Below are 22,627 nucleotides of genomic sequence, written 5' to 3' on the forward strand. Positions count from 1 at the left end.
GCATATATGATATCAATCAATACAGTGACCCTACAGGGTAGGTACTATTATTATTGAATCCATATTACAGATGAGGAAACGAGGATAGGTAAAGTGACCGAGGCCACCCTGTAAGCCCCATAGCCAAGACTGAAACCAGGCAGTCTGACCCCGAGGCTGCCCTTTTATCTCCTGTTCTGTATGCACTGCACAGTTAGGGTGAGAAGCCTTAGGCACCGGGATAAGGGTGAGAAGCCCTGGGAGCTTGAAAACCTCAGGTCAACCTCTGGCTCCCTCCAAGCGGCCCTGTGATCTTGGACAAATCACTCTCTTTTTCTGGTTCTAGAATCTCCTCTGGCTCCCCTCCCTGTCCTGTTCTGAGCTGTTTAGACTATTTAGATAGTGGAGGGTTAAGGGCAGCGCAAGGGGTGTGACCAGCAGCATTGGGAAGGGCAGTTTCTCTAGGTTCCCAGGAGCTGCTGAGTCCCACAGCGTGCCGAGACCTTATTCTTGCCGCAGTCAAGCAGGCCCATTTTATCGATGAGGAAATTGAGTCTCCCAGAGGTTAAATAAAACAACTCACTCCTTGCTTATTTAGCTAATGTGAGTGCTCAGTTGCCCGATTATGTCTGACTCTTTGCGACCCCATGGACTGCAGCCCGCCAGGCTCTGTCCATGGGATTTCCCAGGCAAGAATACTGGAGTGGGTTGCTGTTTTCTTCTCCATGGGATACTTCCAACCCAGGGATCAAAACTGCATCTCCTGTGTCTTCTGCATTGGCAGGCGGATTCTTTACCGCTGCGCCACCTAGGAAGACAGCATCTCCCATGTGCGGAGCACCTATTACATGCCAGACCCTGGACTGAGCCTTGGAATCTTCAAAGCAACCTCCCAATATTACTGTCACCAGTTAAGCGTCAGGCTCCCCGTCTGTAGTCTCTAATCTGGGAGTAATAATCACACCCAACTGGGGTTTGTTTTAGGAACTTAAGGAGGTTGCCCATGGTCACACAACTGAGAGCTAACCGAACAGGATTTGAACCCAGGTCTGTTTGGTTCAACAAAATGATGGTTAAGAACCATTACCCCATGTTGCCCAAGCACAGGCTGCCTGGAGTGGTAATGGTAAAGTCGGCATTTGATTCATAGAGGCTGTGGTAATAAGAGGTTCCATAATTGTAGACAGGAGCAGGAAAAGCCCTTCTGAGAGAAAGTAAGATGTGAACAAGCAAAGAAGCCTAAAACTAGGTGAAATTAGGAATTCGTTAAACCAGCGTTCCCAACATTGCATGTATTCAGATGATTATTAGGATAATTCAGGTGATACACAGATAAACTACCTATTTTTTAATGTATTATGTATATAGGTAGTTATTTTGTAAGAAATGCTTTATTTTAAAAATCTTTTTGGTCACACTGCGCAGCTTGTGGGATCTTAGTTCCCCAACCAGGGAATTAACCTGGGCCCTCAGCAATGAGAGCATGGAGCCCTTACCACTGGAATCCCAAGGATTCCTGATTTTATATATTTGTTTCTTATTATTATTTTAAAAATTTATTTTAGTTTTGGCTGTGCTCTTTATGGCTGTGCGTGCTTTTCTCTAGTCGCGGTGCATGGACTTGCAGTGGCTTCTCTTATTGTGAGCCACAGGCTGTAGGATGCGTGGGCTTCAGTAGCTGTGGCACGTGGGCTCATAGTTGCGCCTCCCAGGCTCTGGAGCAGAGGCTGAGTAGTTGTAGTACATGGACTTAGTTGCTCTGTGGCATGTGGAATCTTCCCGGACCAGGAATCAAACCTGTCTCTTGCATTGGCAGGTGGATTCTTTACTACTGAGCCACCAGGGAAGCCCCTATCATTTTATATATGTATATATTTAAATTTGGCTGACCCAGTTTTTAGTTGTGGCATGTGAACTCAGTTGTGGAATGTGGGACCTAGTTCCCTGACCAGGGATTAAACCCAGGCCCTCTGCACTGGGAGCATGGCGTCTTAGCCACTGAACCACCAGGGAAGTCCCTTTATGTATTTAAAGTCATAAATTTAACGAGCACATTTGTGACTCCATGGCTATTACTGCTTGTGACAAGGCTAAATAAAAGTGGTGAACTGATTTTTAAAATTAAGTAAATAAGCGTCAATAAGGTGTCTACACTGTTCAGATGTTCTCTTGCACTCTCAAGTCTGTGTAACAGTAAGTCACACTGGTTCTATCTTCAGATATGTCCAGGATCTGACCTCTTCTCCCCATGCCAGCATGGCCTCTCCTGGGCCACTGCAACAATCACCCACCAGGCTGCAATCTCTGCCCTGCAGCCTATTCTCCATGTGGCAACTAGGGGGAGCCAGTCAAACAGAAGGAAGATCATGGCCCCCCTCTCAGAACCTCCAGGGGCTCCCAGCTCACAGGACAAGCCAAAGACCCACCAATGGCCCGGGTACCCTATAATCTGCATACCCCCGCCCCCCACAGTATCTGTCTCATCTCATGACCTCTTTGATGGTCCTCGGATATGCAAGGCATGCTCCCACCTCAGGACCTTTGCACTTGCTCTTCTCTGAGCAACATTCATCTCCCAGGTAGTGTCAGACAGTGTCACCATCAAGACCTTGCTCAAATGTTACCTTCCCAGAGAAGTATCCCCTGACCACTTTCTCTGAACCACATCCACTTTCTCCTGGTAACTGTCTCTTCTTATTTTTAACATTGGCACGTTTATCTTCCAAGATGCTGGATATTATTATTTTGTTTATGGTCTGTCTGTCCTTCCACTAGACTCCTTGAGCTCAGGAATTTTTGTGTTTTGCTTACTGCAGTATCCCCAGCACCTGGAACATGGTCTGGCACCCAATAGGAACTAGATGAGTATGTGTCATGTGGGTGAATACATGCCTGTGTGCATTCTTCAAGACAGAAAGGGTCTACAGTATTCATCAAAGTCTCAGAAGGGTTATCCATCCCCAAAGGGTACCCATGCTCTCCCACTTGGGACCACTTTGACCAACGAGATTTAATCGTCTAAAGGGGCAGATCATACCACTTAGCCAGTTGTTGTTGGGCCTATAGTTGTTTTCCTGAGAATTAATAAGGGAAGCCTTGATTTATCCATTAGTTTTCTGTGAAGTGGGCTAGGATGACTCAGTCTCCCTGCCAGTCCATCTCACCATAGCAAGAGGCGGCCAGACTCTGTCTATGATGCCTCTGTTCATAAGCAGTAGCCCCTAGAGCCTGGCTCTTCCCACAACCAAGTTCTGCCTTGTATTCTTTTTGCTGTTTCATGCCTTGTGAATTTCTAGCTAATGTGGAAACATCCGGGCTTCCCAGGTGGTGCTAGTGGTAAAGAACCTGCTTGCCAATGCACGAGACATAAACGTTTCAGGTTTGATCCCTGGGGCGGGAAGATCCCCTGGAGGAGGGCATGGCAACCCACTCCAGTATTCTTGTCTGGAGAATCCCTTGGACAGAGGAGCCTGGTGGGCTATGGTCTATAGGGTCGGAAAGAGTCAGACACAACAGAAGTGACTTAGCGTGTACAGGCATGGAAACATCCCAAAGGCAAAAGACCGTGTTTCCTTTTTTAGGGCCAGATACTAAGAAGAAGAACACTCAACTCAAGCAGCCCTGGGTTCAAGTCCCATTTCTGTCACTTGTTGGTTGTGTGACCAAAGACAAATTACTTAGCCTTTGTTTGCTTTAAAAATGATTTTGTAAGAACAGGAACAAAATCTGGGGGGGGGTTGATGAGATAGTGCAAATAAGTGTTTGGTCCAGATGATAATGAGCATGGAGCTTGGTGAAGCAAGGGGTTTTAAACCAAGTATGTCACAGATATAAAATGCCCACTATGTGACAGGTGCACGCTAAGGACTGGGGAGAAGAAATGGGGTGAGTGCTGTCTTGTGTGACTTAGCTTCTCTGATGGTAGAGTGAGAGTGAGTGAGAGTGAAGTCGCCCAGTCGTGTCCGACTCTTTGTGACCCCATGGAGTGGAGCCTACCAGGCTCCTCCATCCGTGGACTTTTCCAAGCAAGAGTACTGGAGTGGGCTGCCATTTCCTTCTCCAGGTGATCTTCCTGACCCAGCAATCGAACCCTGGTCTCCCACATTGCAGGCAGATGCTTTACCGTCTGAGCCACTAGGGAAGCCCGATGGTACAGACAGAGGGGCATCAAATGGCCTGTTTCTGACTCGCTCAGTGGGGCTGTGGGTGGCCTGTGCCTGACAGTTTCCCCATCTCTAACCACGTGGCACTTACATTCCAGAGGCAGAGGAGAATTGTCATCGGGTTGTATGGGTTTATTAACTGTGAGAAAACATAGGGTACTTTGGGGGAATATTAGAACAACAGGGAAGGAGCAGATTTGAATCTGAGGGGTCAGAGTTACTTCTTTGTGAGTTACTTTGTGAGTAACCTGACTGTGGAAACCTGAGGAACAGCAGCTAGAACCCTACATTTCTCCTCTCCCGTACCCCCAGGAAATTTGAGCTTGTTCTCCAGAGGGGTGGTTTAGGAAGGTGTCCTTAGGCTGCTGGAGAAGACTCTTGGGAGAGCAAGGAGATCAAACCAGTCAATCCTAAAGGAAATCAACCCTGAAGATTCATTGGGAGGACTCATGCTGAAGCTCCAATACTTTGGCCACCTTATGGGAAGAGCCGGCTCATTGAAAAAGACCCTGATGCTGGGAAAGCTTGAAGGCAAAAGGAGAAGGGGGTGACAGAGGGCGAGATGATTAGATAGCTTCACCAACTCAATGGACATGAATTTGAGCAAATTCTGGAGACAAGTGGAGGACAGAGGAGCCTGGTGTGCTGCAACAGTCCACGGGGTCGCAGAGTTGGACACGACTTAGCAACTGAACCTAAGGCTGAAGCTCTGAGGCCCTGCCCTCTGGGCACTGCCACACACACCCTCTAGTGGTCACAATGCAGGCAGGCGCAGGCCAGACTGGATGGGCCCTGGAAATCCAAGGACAAGGGGACTGACTGTCACCATCCCTCCCTTCCTGATACTATCGCTATTGAGACATGGTCTTCCTGGAATGAGGGATGACTCTGGGACCTCATGTCATTGAACTCTGGTTACCATCTGTTGCATGATTCCTATTCCCATCTTACAGTTGAGAACCCCAAGGCTTATAGAGCCGAGGGAGGTTAAGCAGGATTAGTACTGAACTCAGGCCTACCACACTCTGGTTTCTGTGCTCTTCAGGTGTCATCTAGTTGGCACCTAAAGGCATCCCACCCCCAATGCCTCATCTCTGGGTGAGCAGAAGGCAAACTCTGTCCAAATTACTGCTCAGGGAAGAAGGCAGCCCTCCTCAGGGAGGTTACTATTTCAGTCTTTCCTTGTCTGAGGCCCCGAACACAGACCTGACGTCCCTCAGGGTGCTCGCCCAGGAACTCTTCAGAAAGGAATGTCCTGGTACCTCAGGGAGGAATTGGGGAATGGAGGGGGAAGGAGACATGGTTTGACTCCAGGGGCAGGTGTTGAGCATTTGTGGAAGCCCTGAGGGGTAATTTGTCTGCTTGCTGTCCTTTGCCTTCAGCTTCCCCGTCACATACACCCCTTCCCCCAGACTGGCTGGGTGGAAATCCAGCCTCGGCCACTAAACACGAGCTTGTACCCATTACCTCAGGTCTTAGTGTCTCAGTGTCCTTAACTGTAAGTTAATGGTTGAAAACCACGCCTACCCCCAGAGTGCTGTTAGATGGAGTCTGGGGCCTTACCCCACAATGCTGTGATTCAGCAGGTCCAGTGGACCACAGTTTGAAAAGCATTGTCTTCAAGGATATGCTCTGGCAACACAGACCCACATCACTTTCTTGCTGTTAGGGTGAGCGCACATACCGCTTGATGCTTCTGTGGTGTTAGCATTTTAGCACTTTGAAGACATCTTCATGTCAATGATTAATTCCTATTCCTCAGTTTACTTACCTGTGAAATGGAGGTAATAGTATCTATCAGGGCTGTTGTGAGAATGACTAAAATCTCTGTAATGCTTGAAACATGGCCTTGCCCACAGTAGCTCAAGCTATTATTGTAATCCACAGCCAAACCAGCAGATACCCTGATAAAACACTTTACATTAAATTTCTCCTCCTATTTTAAGACTCACTAATTTCCCCAGGGGCCAGAAGTGACTGAAAAGAGGCCTCAAGGTCCGTTGTCCTCTCCGTGTTGCTTACACTGGTGTTTTGTTCACTTGTTTGCTTGCGATTTGTACACTTTACATGCACTTTACACTTTATAGGGTCTTCATGGTCCCGTGAAGAACGCAGGACAGGCGTCATCATCTCCGTTTTTCAAACAAGAAAATGAGGCCAAGACAGCTATTCTGTCTTGGCTAACGCAGAATGGGATGCGGGTGAGGAAGCTTTTAAGTCCGGCCCTCCATTCGCGAGGGCGCAGAGTGAACAGCACCTGGTCCAGGTAAAGCTCAGCAAAGGCTTGAGCCCATCCAGCAAACACTGCCCTTCCCCCAGCGCACACTTAAGTCGGGGCGGCCCCGGGGACTCGCACTGCGGCTGCCTCACAAGGCCAGCCCCACACGTGGGAACCCCTGAGCGAGACCCGCGCGCCGCGCCCCCTTCGCCCCGCGGGGGAATGGCGCCCAGCCCCGGGCCAATGAGAGTAGCGGAATTTATTTCATTCAGTTCGGGGCCGGGCTCTTGCCCGGAAAGGGGCGGGGCGCCACGCCGGGGGCGGTGCCGCCGCGCGCCCTGGAGAGGGCGGTGCCCGCCCCGTGGCCGGGCCAATCGGCGCCGCGCCCGGAGAGGGAGGGGGGACCAGGCCTTTTTTCCCTCCGCGCGGGGCCAATCCCGACTTTACAAGCTTGAACTTTTGCCACCCTCGGACTAGAGAGCGCGCCCGAGGAGGTACCCCGCCGCGCCGGCTCCAGGGGCAAGAGCGGCCTTAACCCTTCCCGCGCCAGGCGGTCCGCTGCTGCCACCGCGCCCCCAGCAGCTTGCCCGGGATCAGAAGGGATCTGGGCCCCCAACCCACCCCCATTTCCATGGTGAAACGTCGCTGGGGAAATCACGAGCCCTACCCACATCCCTCTTTGTGGTGCAGAGAATAAACTGGGGAAGGAAAGGGGGTGGAGGAGTCACCCAGCCTCGAGGGGGCCCGGACGGCTGGCGGCCCGCCTAGCTCTGAGGAAAAGACTTGGCGACCGAGAGGAGCCCGAGAGAAGACGTTCCCCGCCTCCACCCCACCCTCTGTAACTCCCTACTTCGAGCAAGCCTAGAGTCCCTCTGCATGAGGTATCCCACGCCCCGCGGCTGGCCCAGCGGACTACCCCCGACTTTGAGCAGGGGGTGTGGAAACCTCGTGCTATCACGTTAGATCCCGCCACCCCAACAAATCAGCCGCCCCCTACTGCCAAAAAGCGTAAGCCAGGAAAGCACACACGCACACCCATTTTTATTAGCCTTCCCTGGGATGGGGGTTTGTACCAATTCTAAAGTGCAACGTGTGTTTGAAGTTTGTGTACAAGCCAAGGAAAGGCAAAGCGCCCCGTTTGCGTCCGAGTCTCAGTGGGTCCACCAAACTCTCGCGCAGCCAGCCTGCCCGTGGTTTGTGTAACAGTGTAACCGTGTGTGTGTGTGCTCGCATCCGTGCCCGCGGCGCACGCGAGCCAGAGAGCCGGCCGTGGGCGCTGTCAGGCCCTGGGCGGGGGAGGGGGGGTGGTGCTGGGGCAAGCGTGGGGCGGGGGCCGGGGCTCGGCCCGCCCCGGGAGCCGGCCCCTTGGAGCCTCGGGCCCTGCAATGGGACGTGTTCTCCTTTAAGAGTTAAGAAACTTGAAACCTTGTTTGCGCAACAATCAGCGCCGCGGAGCCGCCAAAGTGTCTAGACTGGCATATGATGGGAGGCAGCCAATGACTCCGCGGCGCTCCTCCGGGGGCCCTCAGTGTGCGTTTGAGGAGAACAAAAAAGAGAGAGAGAGAGCCGAGTGGGGGAGCGAGCGAGGGAGTCGAGCCGAGAGAAAGAGCCGCCGGGCGCTGCCTCGCCAGACCTCGCCGGGACCGCGGGGCCACCGGGAGGCACTTTTTGTGGAGGGGGAGGGGGGCGACCTCTGCAGCCTCAGCGTCCTGGGCGTCCGAGTGCAGCGTGGGGCGGGCTATGACCTCTGCCTCGGTGGATTGCATTTTAATTAAGGATTCCCAGCAGCTCTTTGGGATTTTTACAGTTTCCACTCATGTGTTGACACCGCGTTCAGGAGAAATTCGCTCCAAGTGCATCTAGCGCCTGGGACCTGAGACAGAGTTGGCCTTTCGTGCATGCAATTCCAGGGATTTTGGTTTTGTTTGGGGTTCTTTTTCTTTCTTTCCTTTTTTTTTTCTTTTCTTTTTGCAGGGAGTAAGAAGAAAGCCGAGGGTATCATCAACAAGCCTGCCTTTCGGATCCTGCAGGAAAAACCCATGTAGTGAAGCGCTTGGGTTTTAAGGGCAGGGCTTTCCAGACACATTTGGGGAGTTCAGCTCGAGCGCTTTGTGCTCATGGACCAGCCGCACAACTTTTGAAGGCTCGCCGGCCCATGCGGGGTCTTTCTGGCGGCGCGCCGCCTGCAGTCCCTCTAAAGCGCCGGGGCCGGAGTTGCTGAGCCTCCCGGCCCCCGGGGTCCATGTAGCCGCGGGCCGGGCGCGGACTGCGGATCGGCGTGCGCGCGTTCCCCGCCGTCCAGCCCCGGCGAGCTCCCTCATGTTGCAGCCCTGCGGTGCCCCTTCGACGACAGGCTGTGCGCGGTTTGCACGGCGCCCGGCGGCAGAGCTTCATGTGGGGCTGCGGCCCGCGCAGCCGGCGCCTCGCTGAGGAAACGGACCCCCGGTAACCGGAGACCGCCTCCCCCCCTCCCCCGGCGCCAAAGGATATCGTATGTTCAGGTCCAAACGCTCGGGGCTGGTGCGGCGACTTTGGCGAAGTCGTGTGGTCCCCGATCGGGAGGAAGGCGGCGGCAGCGGCGGCGGCGGCGGCGACGAGGATGCGAGCGTGGGCAGCAGAGCTGAGCCGGCCGCTCGGGCACGAGAAGGCGGAGGCTGCGGCCGCCCCGAAGTCCGCACGGTAGCCCTGCGGCGGCCCCGGGACGCGGTGGGACAGCGAGGCGCCCAGGGTGCTGGGAGACGCCGGCGCTCAGGGGGTCCCCCGAGGCCCATGTCCGAGCCGGTGCCCGGCTCTGGGGGCTCCTCGTTGGACGTAGGGGAGCCGGGAGGCCAGGGCTGGCTGCCCGAAAGTGACTGCGAGACGGTGACCTGCTGTCTCTTCTCGGAGCGGGACGCCGCCGGAGCTCCCCGAGAAGCCGGCGAACCCCTGGTCGGGGCGGCCCAGGAGCCGGAGGGCGGCGGGCGGAGTCGCGAAGCCCGCTCGCGGCTGCTGCTGCTGGAGCAGGAACTCAAGACGGTCACGTACTCGCTGCTGAAGCGGCTCAAGGAGCGCTCGCTGGACACGCTGCTGGAGGCGGTGGAGTCCCGCGGCGGCGTGCCGGGCGGCTGCGTGCTGGTGCCGCGCGCCGATCTCCGCCTGGGCGGCCAGCCCGCGCCGCCGCAGCTGCTGCTCGGCCGCCTCTTCCGCTGGCCCGACCTGCAGCACGCCGTGGAGCTCAAGCCCCTGTGCGGGTGCCACAGCTTCGCCGCCGCCGCCGACGGCCCCACCGTGTGCTGCAACCCCTACCACTTCAGCCGGCTCTGCGGGCCAGGTGAGCGCGCCGCGCCCGGCGGGTCCTCGCGGTTCCCCTCCAGCCACCTTCCGTGGCTTTTCTCTCCCCTTGACACTCGGGCGGGAGGGCGAAGCTGCGGGTGTTCCCCCGGGTGCTCCGGAGCGTAGGAGTTCCCAGTGGAGGCGCCTCACCCTGGCAGGAAAACCGGGTAGTAGGTACATGGGCGCACACGTCAAATGGCAACTTCATCTTAAGGCTTCAGCAAACTCAGACTGGCGCGCTGCCGTCCATGGGGTCGCGAAGAGTTGGACACGACTTGGCGACTGAACAAACTCAGAAAGGTGCACAATGCACTTTTTTCTGTGCGGCTTCAGGGACTTAAGGCAGACCCCAACTTTGTAGACGGTGGGAGAGAAGGGCAGGTCTGCTGCTGCTGCTGCTGCTAAGTCACTTCAGTCGTGTCCGACTCTGTGTGACCCCATAGACGGAAGCCCACCAGGCTCCCCAGTCCCTGGGATTCTCCAGGCAAGAACACTGGAGTGGGTTGCCATTTTAGGAGAGGCCAAAGACACCCCCCACCCCCCAATTCATTAATCCCTAGTGGCGGCCTGAGGCATTTGTGTGCATATGCCTATACCTATGGTATACTTTGTCGGATCCAAGTAGATGCAAGTTGTAAATTCTGGTGTAGACAGTTCATGGCTGGAGTCAAAGGTGTTCGTAAATTGTCCCACTTGTTCCTGTCTCTACTTTGGAGCAAAGCCTTTGCAGGGTAGCCTTTCTCAGAGTGAAGACCACTGTCTTGTTCTGATTGTTGCCAGCATCCCTTGGGTGTCAAATGCCAGCGCCTTCTGTCATCATCATTCTCAATTCTGTGTCCAGCTTTTCTAGAGAATCAAGAGTCCTGGAGGTGTGTAGGCAGGGAAGGAAGCAGGCTATTTTAGTACCTTTGAGAACCGCTCCCCTTCTTTGTTCTGTTCCTGGGTTTTTCTGCACACGTGATCTTACCTGAGCAGGCTCTGGATGCTGGAGCAGAGGTGAGGACAGATGGAGACTCCTGCATCCTCACCCCCTTCCCCTTGCACTACGGGATCACACATTTTAGCCTGTAACTTCGTCTGGGTGTATGCATCTTAGGGGGTATGGCGGGGGTCCAGGGTGTGGGGGAAGAGGGGTGTTCCGCAGGGGTGTTGGGTCTGGGCAGGCCCTGAGTTCTTCCAGTCTGGCCCTTCTGGGGAGAGACAACACCCAGCCTGGGGCTATTTAAGAAGGTCAGATCACACAGGTCTCCTGACTCCCAGTGTGGAAGGGAAGGGCGGGGTTAGAAGCATGGATGTGTCCCAGGTGTCTTGTTTATGTCTGGGGTGGTGGCTGGAGGGGAAGGACGGTGCTTCAGCGATGGTTCCTGAAGAGAGAGCGCTGAATGGGGCTGGGGAGAGGCAGTGTTGATCTGACTGCCTGCTCCCCGTGTGGTCATTCCAGGCCCAATTCCCAGGGGCTTGGGCAGTCACTTGTCTGTGGCCCACTGCCGGCCTTTTGTGTTCCTCGTTCCTTGCTGACAGCTTCCCTGGAAGTGGATTTTCCCACTCTTCCTCTCTGACTCCTCCCTGCCTCTGAGGAGTAGGACCTAATTGTGGTTGCCCTGTTCCTGGTCCTTTTTTTTTTTAGTGGGAGAGAATTGGTGGGGTTCCTTCTGCTCTTTCAAAAGAGCAGAAAAAGAAAACTGGGCATTTTCTTTCTCACCACATCAGTCTGCTAGGGGATATTTGTTGAGCACTTACTCTGTGCCAGGGAACATGCTGGGTGATGTAGTGGGGAGAGTGAAAATATGAGTAGGATCCATGCCCTCGAGAAACAGAATCTTTGGGTAGGGGTCAGAGGAGAGATGGGACAGAGAAGGGGGAAGTAGGGCCAGGCCAGGGCGTCTGGGGTGTACATGTAACAGGAGCACCTCTAGGAACCTTGCAGGATGGATGGTAAAGGGAGATGGGTATTGAAGGGGAGGAGGAGGGGGCCAGCCCAGAGTTAAAGGTGCCAGGCAAGTTCAAGTGCGTGGGTGGGACGAGATGGGATGAAAAGATTGGAGACAGGCAGGACCCACCCTGCCCATACTTTTTGGATAAGTCAACTTGGGTCTTGGTTTGAATTTGGTGAACTTGAGCAGTTTTAAGTTAAAGGGCAAACTGCAGTGGAATGGTTCTGACCCATCGACCTGGTCCTAGGCTCTGTCCTGCCAGTATGACAACTTGACCTTGGAGGGGGAGTAATCTCCCCTCTCTGTCTCCCTGTGAGTCCGTTGGGGTTGGCTCTAGAAAATTCTCGACATCAAGTTCCAGACTCAGCATTGGCACTTGACTCCTCTCCTTGTCCCAGAAGGAGGCGCTGTTGCAGGGGCTGTGCATGTTCTCCGGCTTCTTCACTAGCTCAGCGCTGCACCCCGCCCCACCCCACCCCCCATTCAAGCCACCCCAGGGGCATTTGGAAGGGCTGGTGGTCTGGGAAGAGTGTCCTGTAGGCGCCAGATTGACCCTTTTGCTTTGTCCTCTGCCTGATGGCTTAGGCCACCGGGACTGAGAACTGGGGGTCTGGCAGGGGCGGGGGGCGGGGTGCAGTGCTCTTTGCTGCCCACCCCACCCCGCCTCCTGGCCGCCAGCCTGACTCCCTGAGCTGGGCGGGTGCATAGCTGGAGCTCAGCCGGGCGCGTCCTGATAAGGAGACTGCTCCTTCCAGGCCTTTGGGGGAGAGGGCTGGGGCACCGGGGCAGGCAGACAGACTGACAGATCCACACACACGGCAGACACACAGAGAGTAGGCTGGAATACTCAGCAGGCCAACTGAGGGACACCCACCCGCACCCCAGTGCCCCCTTGCAGAGGGATTCCTAGTGACAGGCGGCCCCTTTCTGGGCAGTGTGGCTCCCTGCTGCTCAGAGCAAGCGCTTCTCCATCCTTCAGCTTGCTTTGGGGCATTGGGGCCAGTTTTCTTTGGGCGTCTTTTCTCACCTGTGAAGCGAGGGGACGAACAGCATCCCTAAGGTCCGATGGGCATATTCCAGGTTACACAGGCCTGCCCTCTCCCCCATGCTTGTCTCAGAAAGTGGGGTCCCCCATACCTAGCTCTGCCCTGGGCTTTCTTCTCCCGTGGGACTCAAGCCCTAGCTTTCCCTCCCTCTGGTATAGCTTTCTGTCCCAGGAAAAGCCAGTTCGCTGAGCTTGGTGCCTATGTGGACGGAAATGTGGAGAAATACTTTAATCACAGTTCTAACCTGTGTTTATAGAGCTCCTTTCTCCTGAAAGTATCCATTAACTTTGGAATAAATCTCCTGCTCTTTGCTTCACCACTTTTTTTTTTTCTGTAATTATATTCAGTAAATTACTATTATCCAAATTGCGCCAGGGAAAGAGACAGAGCTAGGGAGAGAACTTCTGAACGACTGGAGGAGGCCGCCTAGGAAAACACAGGGTTCCCAGGCCAGGACTATAGGAATTAGAATGGGCTAGAAAGTTTTCCTTTTATTTGGCCTGGCATTATCCCTTTGAAATGAGATCAATTTCAAGTTGGGTTTCCAAGCCCCCGCCCTGCCCCTCTGGCGGCCCCTCGGCCTGCCTGCCCTGCTCCTCAGAGCTCCTCCTTGGAGGTGAGGAAGGGGTGATAATGTGCAGTTTGCCTCTTGCTGGCGCCAGCCGGCTGCGCTGTTTATCTGGCTGCCGGGGGAATCTGGGCAATTAGGCTCCGCCGGCCTTAAAGCGCCAAGAGCTTCTTTTCGGCATCTCCCACCCCAGGGCTTGGGGTTGATCCCTCAGGTTCTGGGGGTGGAGGGGACAGGCACCCGGGAGGCCACTCCTCTGGAGGGTGAAAACTGGGAGGCCCAGGGAGGCATGTGAACCTTTCCTAAGAAGATGCTAGGCTGCGCAGATGGGGTGGAAGTTAACGTCTCCATTTGAAACCTTACCAGGCAGTGGGAGAGGCTGTGAACTCTTCTGGCTTTGCAATTAGGGTCTAGATCCCAAAGGCTCAGTACCCCTGGGAGCTAACCAGAGGCTTGTCTGGGCTGAGCTGAGCTGACCTGAACTGGGCTGAGTGTTAGCCTTCTGATACACTCGGCCCCTGGCTGACTGCTCTCACTTCTGAAGGAAGTTGGAGGAGATTCCTGAAGTTAATGTCTGAGGCTGGCTGTCTGCAGAGGCTAGAGTTTCTGATCTCTTTCTCTGTCTCCCCTCCCCCACTCCCTCCCTCCCTCCCTCCCTCCTGCCCAAGATCATTTCTTTCCAAGAGGCCTGTAGAGCCCCGAGAGTGCTCTCCTTGAAGTTTAGAGCACAAAAGTTATTATTCGGAAATCAGCACGAGTTTTCTAAGTACTAAGGTAGCTTCTAAGAGGGGAGTGTGGACAGAGGGCCTGAAGGCACCTTTCACTTCCTCTTCAGACCTTCTCTCCCACCTGAGTTCTTGACCTGGGGCTCCATCCTCCCAGATCCATGCGGGGAGGGTCGATGTGTTGGAGGTGCCAGTGAGAGGTTTGTGTATAGCAGCATTTATTCCCTAAGACCCAAAAAGTGGAAACAACTGAATGTCCATTGGCTTACAGATAGATAAACAAATTGTGGTGTAGCCATCCAGCGGAATAGTATTCAGCCATAAATAAGAATGAAGTATGAGAGAAGGACAGCGTGGCTGAGCCTGGAAATCAGTATGCTAAATGAAGGAAGCCAGATACAAAAGTCCTCATGTTATAGGAAGCCGTTGGTGTGAGATATCCAGAATAGGCAAACCCATGAGAATAAAAAGTAGATTTGTGGTTGCCTGAGGTTTAGGGATTGGGAGGAAAGAACGGCTGTGAATGGGGCAGGGTTCCTTTTGGGGTGATGAAAATGTTCTGTAATTAGGTGGTGGTGTTGGTCTCGCAACTCTGAATGTACTAAGAACCAGTGAATTGTATATTTTAAAAGAGTGGATCTTAGGGTATGTGAATGATAACTGTTATTATTATTTTTTTTTAAGTAACTTGGTGTTGGTCTTGAACTGGCCTCCCCCTTTGTTTAGTTGAAGTAGAATAACGTCAGCCTTCCTGTGTGGCCTTGGGTGGGCCCTTTACCTGCCTCTACCCCACTTGCCCCGTCAGTTAAAAGAAGTCGAGTTGGGGGGAGCTTCTGATGGTCTAAATCCTGGTGTCTTGAGGGTGGAGCCTCTTTTTCACTCGCCTAGGATGGAAGTTAGTGATGTGCTTCCAGTCTCTGTGCAGGTGGCTTTGCTAGAACGGAGGAGGATGGGGGTGCTGGTAAAGTCCCTCCGGAAAGCTTTGCAGTTCGCAGGTCTGTGGACTTGCTTTCTGCCTCACTCATGTCTTAGACGCCCCCAGCCCAGGTGTGTCTGTGGGTGGCGAGTATCGTAACTCAAGGCCTAAGTGGCTTCCGTGAGGGGGATCTTCTTGAGCCCCTCTTCCCCTTTCCGGGTCCCAGGTTACAGCCACTGGAAGAGATGCTGGGGTTGATTACAGTGGCTTGACTCCAGCCAACACAGCCCATTGCTGCCAGATTTCACTTTTGGGGACAGATCTGGGGGCAGATGTCCAGACTTCCTGACCACGTGTAGCCTGGGCCTCAGCCAATCAGATGTTTGCAAGAGGAACCCTGACACAGGAGTCGGAGGCCTTCTGATAAGTTAGTGGGGAGTAGTGGGAAGGGCATGAGGCTGGGGGTCAGGAAACCTGGCCTCTGGTTCTGCCTCTGCACCAGCTCCCTGTCAGACTCTGAGGGAGTCACTTCTGCTATTCAGGCCTCAGTCTTCTCCTCTGTACAATGGAGCACTGGCTTCAATTCTCTTTCCCCATGGGTCTCTAGCCCTTCCTATGTTTTGCCTCTTGTCCTGAGAGTCTAGTCCTCACTTGAGTCTGGTCTGTAGCTCTTCCAAGGTTGGTGGATAAGGGGGCTCCTACTGAAGGAAGCAGTTCCCCTCCTTGAGTCTCATGTGAGATCTCCCTTGGGTGACCCTTTTGGCCCTTTAGGTCCTCTTTCTCCCTCCAGCTTTGCCATTAACCTTATCACTGTTGTTTCGTCCACATGTGTATGCTGAGTGCTTTCTGCGGATGGGATGTACCAGACCCAGCTGGGATGAGGAGTAGAAGACTGAGTGCTGCTTTTTTTTTCTTTTTTAAATATGGACCATTTAAAATCTTTTATGAATTTGTTACACTATTGTTTCTCTTTTATATTTTGGTTTTTTGGCCATGAGGCATGTGGGATCTTAGCTACCCAACCAAGAACTGACCCTACACCCCCCTGCATTGGAAGGCGAAGTCTTAACCACTGGATTGCCAAGGAAGTCCGAACAGAGTGCTTCTTGATTGCCTGTGTCTCACTGGGGTGTAGAGTAGAGGCAGGCCTGGGCCCTGATACCAGCTCCACCATGATTGGCTGGGGAGGCACTGGAAAAGTCAGTTTTCTCATCTGTGAAATGGGGGTGATCATAGTTATCTTCTTTTTTTTTGAGAAAGGATGAAATGAAAGTAGGCACCCAATGAGCATGATTAACCACTCTGTACCTAAGGTCCAAAGGAATAAAATACAGTGAATGAAATGGAAAGGTCCCAGCACAGAGAGAGACACAGGGTAGGCATTCAGCAAATGTTTGCTTCGCTCCCAGTGGCTAATCCATGATTCATTTTCCTTCTCCCCAAACCAGTCCACAAAAGATTCCCTGTTTCTAGACTTTGTTGAAGTCATTTCTAGCTGGAAAAGCCGGGTTGGGGAAGAGGTGAAGTGCCTGCTCCTACAACTAATTGTGCCTTATTATAATTGCGAAAAACACTTATTACTCCTTGTGTCATTCCTGATACCTGCCTAATAATAGTTATTACCGCTTTACTACCACTGAGAGTTTGTTTTAGTTTGCGATTTGATGGTGTTTAGTTTCATTTACAGAAAATGAAGGGTCATTTCATTCATGCAAATTGTTACTTAGTTTAGCAAATTGTTACTTCCCAGAAAGCAAGAGGCTAAGGAATTCTTCTGAAGACAAAGTATATGTTTTTAAGGACAAGTATTTTAGGCAAATGAAAGGAAAGCCAAAGAAAAATGCCATAGACAATAAAGAATCACACAGGGTCTGAGGTGGGCAGCCATGGAGGTTGTGTTCTGCCCCTTCTCTTCACAGAGGGGAGACTGAGGCTGGAACTAGCGGTGACTGGTGTGTGGTCTCCCATCTGGGGAGCTGGGTTTGGCTTTTTGGGCTCTGCCCAGTCATGCCCGTCTCGCCCTGAAGGACGCTGCTCTCGGGTAGCTTGTTTGTAAGCGAGCCTCTGTGTGTCTGTGGGCCTCTGCACTCACGCAGTTTTGGCTCGAGTTACCACACTTAGCAAAGAGAAACACAGAATGCCAGTTAAATTTGAATTTCAGGTGAACAGCATATAATAGTGTGGCATAATATGTCCCAGATATTGCAAGGGGCATACTTATACTAAAAGTGTATGCCGTGTATATTGAAGATTCAAATTTAACTGAGGATCCTAGCTCTGACTTTACCTGTACCTGTGTTTCTCTCATTATAATAATAGTAGCTGCTGTTTGTCTAGATATTTTTCTGCAGTTCCAAGGACTGTCTTGAGCATTTTACGTACTTTATTTGCTTTTGTCCTCCTGGCAAACCTCGGGAGTCTCTCTGATTATTTTCCCCATTTTATAGCAGAGGAAACAGGCTCAGAGAGGTAAGGTAGCTTGCCAGCTGTCACACAGCCAAAGGTGATAGAGCGGGGATTGAGCCCAGGTTTGTGGCCTAAGATTGTGGCTTTCCTTGTGCTGTTCCACGGGATCTGGGCAGCAGAGGTGCTGATTTCCAGGGAGCTAGGTTTATTATTTGAGGAAATCGATCATCAAAAACATGTAGAACCCCTCTGTGTGAACTTTCTCATCCCAGCAGTGACACTTTGACTCCTGTCTTCCAGAATCACCGCCACCCCCCTACTCTCGGCTGTCTCCTCGCGACGAGTACAAGCCACTGGGTAAGTGTGTCCTCCTTTCGACCCTTGGGGAGGTGTGTCCATGCCAGGCTCCCCCAGGGCCCCGCCTTAGTGCTGAAGAGCCCAAGAGAGCAAGGGAAGGAAGGGATCCCCAGCCTGGTTGCCTTTGAAATGGGGTGGGTGAAGTTTTACAAACACACTCCCAGTTGGGCCAGAGCCGACCCAGCCTCTGCAGCGGGCTATTTACATCTAGAAATTCCTCGCTCATCATTAACCTCTCTGTGACCTTTAAACATGAGCCTGTGGGAGATGAATGGGTTTTGACTTCAGTATCTCATTGGAGGTGGGTTAGGGTCTCCGGCTCTTTTCCTCCCCTTCCCTCCCAGCCTTAGGTGGTTCTCCTTTGATGTGTATTAATTAGCACCATGACAGATAGGCTGAGCGTGAAGGCGCTGCTGAGAGGAGCTGTCTGTGTTCCCCACCCCACCCCCACCCCCACCTTTATTAAGCCAAGGAATTCACCTGGGCAGAAAGAACAGTTGAGAAGTTTAGAAAGCATGTGTCTTGGTACACTTAAGCATGGAGGGTACCCCTCAGTGGTAATGTCATTGTCGGCAGGTCCCATTCAGAGGTAGGACGTGTTTTCTGTAAAGCCTCGGGGCTGAATGCTTAGCTGGGGTAGATGCATATGGTTTTAAAAGTAGAGCTGGCTTGTTTTCTGACCCTCCTGTTTCCTCCAGTGGAGAACCCCTGTGTTGAGGTGAGTGAGTATGGCCTTTGTAGCACTGGGAGAACAATTTGGTGACCCAGGCAGCTCCCTTGGGACCTGAGCTTTAAAAGTCAGATGGCGTGGCAGTGATGCTAACACATTCCCCCAGTGACCACAAAAAGTGGGTTTTGTTTTGTTTTTGGTAAAGGCCTCTTCCCGGTAGCGTGTGTCAGCACCATCTGGGAGGTCACTTCTGAGTGTCATAAACTTGCAGGCATCCAGTCCAGTTTTCCTTCCAGGCCCCCCCACTGTGGAGACAGAAGTGCCCACTGGTTCCCTTTGGGAGTCTGTCCTCCTCCGTCTAGGACGACAGAGGCTGTCCCATGATGGGGTATGAGTCAGTGCCTAAATGGTGGCAACTTCCTCATTGCTTTTCCTGAAGTATGGTCATCTCATGGATGGAGGAGCTTGATTTAGTTCTCTGAGGAACTGGAAAGGTCGTCTGGGGGTACCCTGTCACTTGACAAATAGGTAATCAGGCTGAGGGGCTGGGAAGGCTGCCCAGCTGATAAGCAGTGGGGCTGAGGCAGAAACCCACAGCAGCCCCTGTTCAGCTCAGCCGTACCCCACCCTTCCCTCCCAGGCCTGTCTCAGCATTTTCTGAGTTAACATAATTGTACTAGTTGCTTAGAAGATCCCTAATTCAAAAGATGGGGGAAAAGAAAAACCGAAACCCTCAAATGTTTTTAGTAAATGTAGCACCTGAGTTTGAGTGTCGAGGATCATTGCCCTGAGGAATCGTGGGTCAGCTGGTGATAAAGCCACAAAAAATCAGGACCCCGTCCAGCGAGGTAGAGTGACCATTTGAAGATGAACAGGTGTCCCTGTTATTTTACAAATGGACCACTGAGATGGAGAAAGAGGAAGTGACATTTGCTGGTGCTCAGGAGTCAGAAGACGGACAGCCCACCGTTTGTTTTTCTGTGTGGCTCATGAGCTGAGAATGGTTTCTACTTTTTAAAATGGTTTAAAAAAAAAATACAAAAAAAACCAAAACAACCCACCCAAAGCAGAAGACTTGTGGCATGTGAAAGCTGTATGAAATTCACATTTCAGCATCCCTAAGAGTGTTTTCTGCTGGAAGCCGGCTGTGTTGCCTGTGGCCACTGCCGCAGGACCACAGCAGAGGTGGAGTTTCAGTGGAGACTCCTTGGCTCACAAAGCTGAAAACACTCACTTTGGGTCCCTGGCAGGCAAAGCTGGTGACCCCTGCATTTACTGAGAGTGGAGGTGGGACTTGAACCCTGGGCTCCAGCTTCCAGATGGGGTTCCTCCCTGGGACTTGAGCAGTGACCGAGGCGGGGAGTGTTCTTTTCCTACAGTGGCCTCACTCGGAGGGCCTCACTAGAAGCACCAGATGCGAGGGGTTGGAGAGTGCATGGCAGGGACTTATAGCTGCAAGGGATGGAAAACACACATCACCCAACCCCTGGAAATTTCACAAAGCTGGCTGTGTTGGCTCCACAGCGCTTCACAAAGAAACAGGGGTCAGCCTGGGATGTTACTGCTTCAGACAAGAAGTGGCAACAAGACTTGGGGAAGATTAGGTATGAAAAGCAAAATTCTTTTACAAGGTTCCTACTTGGGCATTAAGGTTATTATCTTTTTTTAAAAGAGATTTTCCATCTGTCCCTATTTTCCTCCAAACCTGTTTGACCAGCAGATAACTTTCTCAGGCCCTGGTAAATAGTCTGAGTTATTTTTTGTATTATTTTCTTTTCCTTGCATTGTTAGTTTTTCATAAACAAAAAGTCAGTTCACTTCTAAGCCTCTGTGATCACATGAAACCAAAAAACAAAATAAAACCCAGAACACCCAGTCAGCATCTGGCAAGTGGGAAAAGAAAAAGGAAAAAAAAAAAATAGAGAAAGGCCAAATTGGTTAATGTTTCATCTTCCCGCTCCCCAAGCCATGTGGTAAAAGGAAAAAAAATTCCTACAGGATCGAATGGAATTCTAGCTCGTGAGGGCCTAGGCTAACGGTTTTTGTCCCAAGGTTTCCCCAGCTTGGAGTGGCTCTCCTGAGCCAGTGGGACCAGCTGAGCCACACTGTGCTGGGTGAGAAGATGAAAGATGCCACAGGCCTTCCGGGAAGAGCATGCCTCTGACTCCTGGACAGACCTGTCCCTTAACGGGGACAGCACCACGTTGCTGGTGGCAGAGGCACAGGCTCAGGAAAAACTTCCCAAGTCCCGAAAAGCACCAGCTTGTCCCACTAGCAGCGCAGTGTTCAGGAGAAAACGTGCAAAAGAATTTCTCATCTCCCCTCCAAGTTGCACTGCAGCCAGGGGAAAACAAATAGTACGCGCCGTATGAGGTACTTAAAACTACCTAAACAACAAATGAATGCCTTCAAAAAAGAAAGAAACAGTCCTGATGTTGAAAGTTCCTCTGGGAGCAGGTTTGGATGTGAGAGAGTGGGGGAGGGGAGAGAGAAAACAGTTAATCTGGGAGCAAACGTTTGAGCCCTTAATTAGAGGGGTGTAAGCGGGGCAGAGTGAGGATGGCTGGTAACTTGTTAAAACAGTTTCCCCAGCTCCAGCGGGAGGAAGGAAGGAAGGAAGGAAGGAAGGAAGGAAGCAAGAAGGAACAGCTTCAAGAATTTTAATGGTTGTAATTAAGTACAGCAGTTATGAATTGTTTAGGGGCTTAATTTAACCTTACTCAAGGAGGCTCCAAGTTACTACTTGCTCGGTCCCCTGAACTTGGGTTATTTCTGTGGTCAGAGCAATTGAAACTTTTTCAGGTGCTGCAGCAGTCAGCATTTTCCAGAAGAGTTCCAGGGTTGGCTGGCCTGGTCTCGTGCAATCGTGGGACGGGGAGTGGCAGCAGAAAGTTGTGAGGCACAGGGTGCCCTCTGCAAGCAGCCGCATGCCCACGTGTGCGCGCACACACACACACATACATACACATGCATGCATGCTTGAGAAATAAGAGAGGAACACCCCACAGCCAACTAAGTTCTCTTTTTCTTCCCCCCTGCAGATCTATCTGATTCCACATTGTCTTACACTGAAACAGAGGCCACCAACTCCCTCATCACAGCTCCAGGTGAATTCTCAGGTTGGCATTTCTTTTTTCCTTGCATGTTACTGTTGTGTTGAATTTACAGGAGGGGGTCCAGTGGCAGGGGCCTGATGGAGGTCTTGTTGTTGTCCCTCCTCCTTTTCTTTTCCTTGGGCCTTCTACCTCTTAAGGAGAAGACTGCCAGTGTCTTCATCACTGGTGCTCTTGGGGTGAAGAACAGTCTGTATGAATGGGGCCTACGGGTGAGAACCTGTCCAGTGTCTGGCAATCCGCGCTTTAACCAGCTGTCTCTCGTGGAAATGATAAAAACCCAGCCCAACTCTCCATCCCGATTTTGAAGGGATCCTTTCCCCCAGCTGCCGAGAGGCAGCAGAATGGATGTGTTTGTTTTCATTTTCTTTGTAGGATTCTCTTATCCCCGCCTCTAGGGAAGGATTGATGTGAAGGGTTGGAAGAGGGGAAATGGAGTGGGTAGAACATTCATGAAGTCTGACCAGTGAGGAGTTTTCCAGAGGTTGTGGTTTCCGTGTCTCTCTCTGGGCAGTGGATGCTGGGCCAGGAAGCAGAGAGAACTCTGGTGTAGCGCCTCCTCCCACCCCCAGCATTTAAGTGTTGGCCGTAGGGTCTTTCCCATTCTGGGGAAGACGTAGATCAAGCTTTCCTTGAGAAATGACAGGTTAATAGTGATCCAGGGGTTTCAAGGGCCAGGAAGGACTCAAGTGTTGAGGTCTGTGGGGCCCTCTGGGACCAGGGTATGTAGGGGGCACTGTGAGGACAGCTGGGGCTCATGGCCTGGCTCTGCCCATTGGGCTGGAGATGCTTCCAGAGCGGGCATGGCTGGATCTCTGCAAGAAGGCCTCTGTCTGCATCTGAACCATCCTTCCCTGACCCCACCCCCATATCATAATGGCAACAACAGTCATCGTAGCTATTTATTGAGTGTTTACTTTGGGCCACATCCTGTACTCAGGCCCTTTTATGATTGTCAGCTCACAACAGTGACTTGCTCAGGTCACATAGGAGCAGAGCCATCTGCCGCCATGCCTCTGTGCTCCTGACCACGGCTCTGTCCCCTGTTCTCTGTAAAGACTGGATGTGCCTCCAATGAACATGTTTCACACGGACTTCTGTCGTTTCTCCTGTACGCTCTCCTCGACGTGAGGGTCTCTTGATGTTGGCTGCTCAGGGCTGCCTGCTCAGTTCCTGTGTCCAGAGCCCTTCCCCATCCATTCTGCGTTCTGTCACAGCTG

The 22,627-nt window shown here is 52.3% G+C and overlaps 1 protein-coding gene across 2 annotated transcripts in view; it reads left to right on the forward strand.

Moving 5' to 3' along the window:
- Window positions 1-7,773: 7,773 nt before the first annotated feature.
- SMAD6 (SMAD family member 6) overlaps window positions 7,774-22,627 on the forward strand; it is an 83,325-nt gene continuing 68,471 nt past the window's right edge. The window contains exons 1-3 of one of the 2 annotated variants that reach the window (XM_055435585.2): window positions 7,774-9,670; window positions 17,568-17,624; window positions 21,336-21,401. In XM_055435585.2, the coding sequence (XP_055291560.1) occupies window positions 8,854-9,670; window positions 17,568-17,624; window positions 21,336-21,401 (940 nt within the window). In that variant the 5' untranslated portion in view covers window positions 7,774-8,853. Of the gene's footprint in view, window positions 9,671-17,567; window positions 17,625-21,335; window positions 21,414-22,627 lie in introns of both variants that reach the window. The other variant, XM_055435584.2, reaches the window with a different exon arrangement.

The sequence above is a fragment of the Moschus berezovskii genome, chromosome 9 (assembly GCF_049115385.1).
Source record: "Moschus berezovskii isolate FMDL1 chromosome 9, NW_MosBer_1.0, whole genome shotgun sequence".
NCBI lineage: Eukaryota > Metazoa > Chordata > Mammalia > Artiodactyla > Moschidae > Moschus > Moschus berezovskii.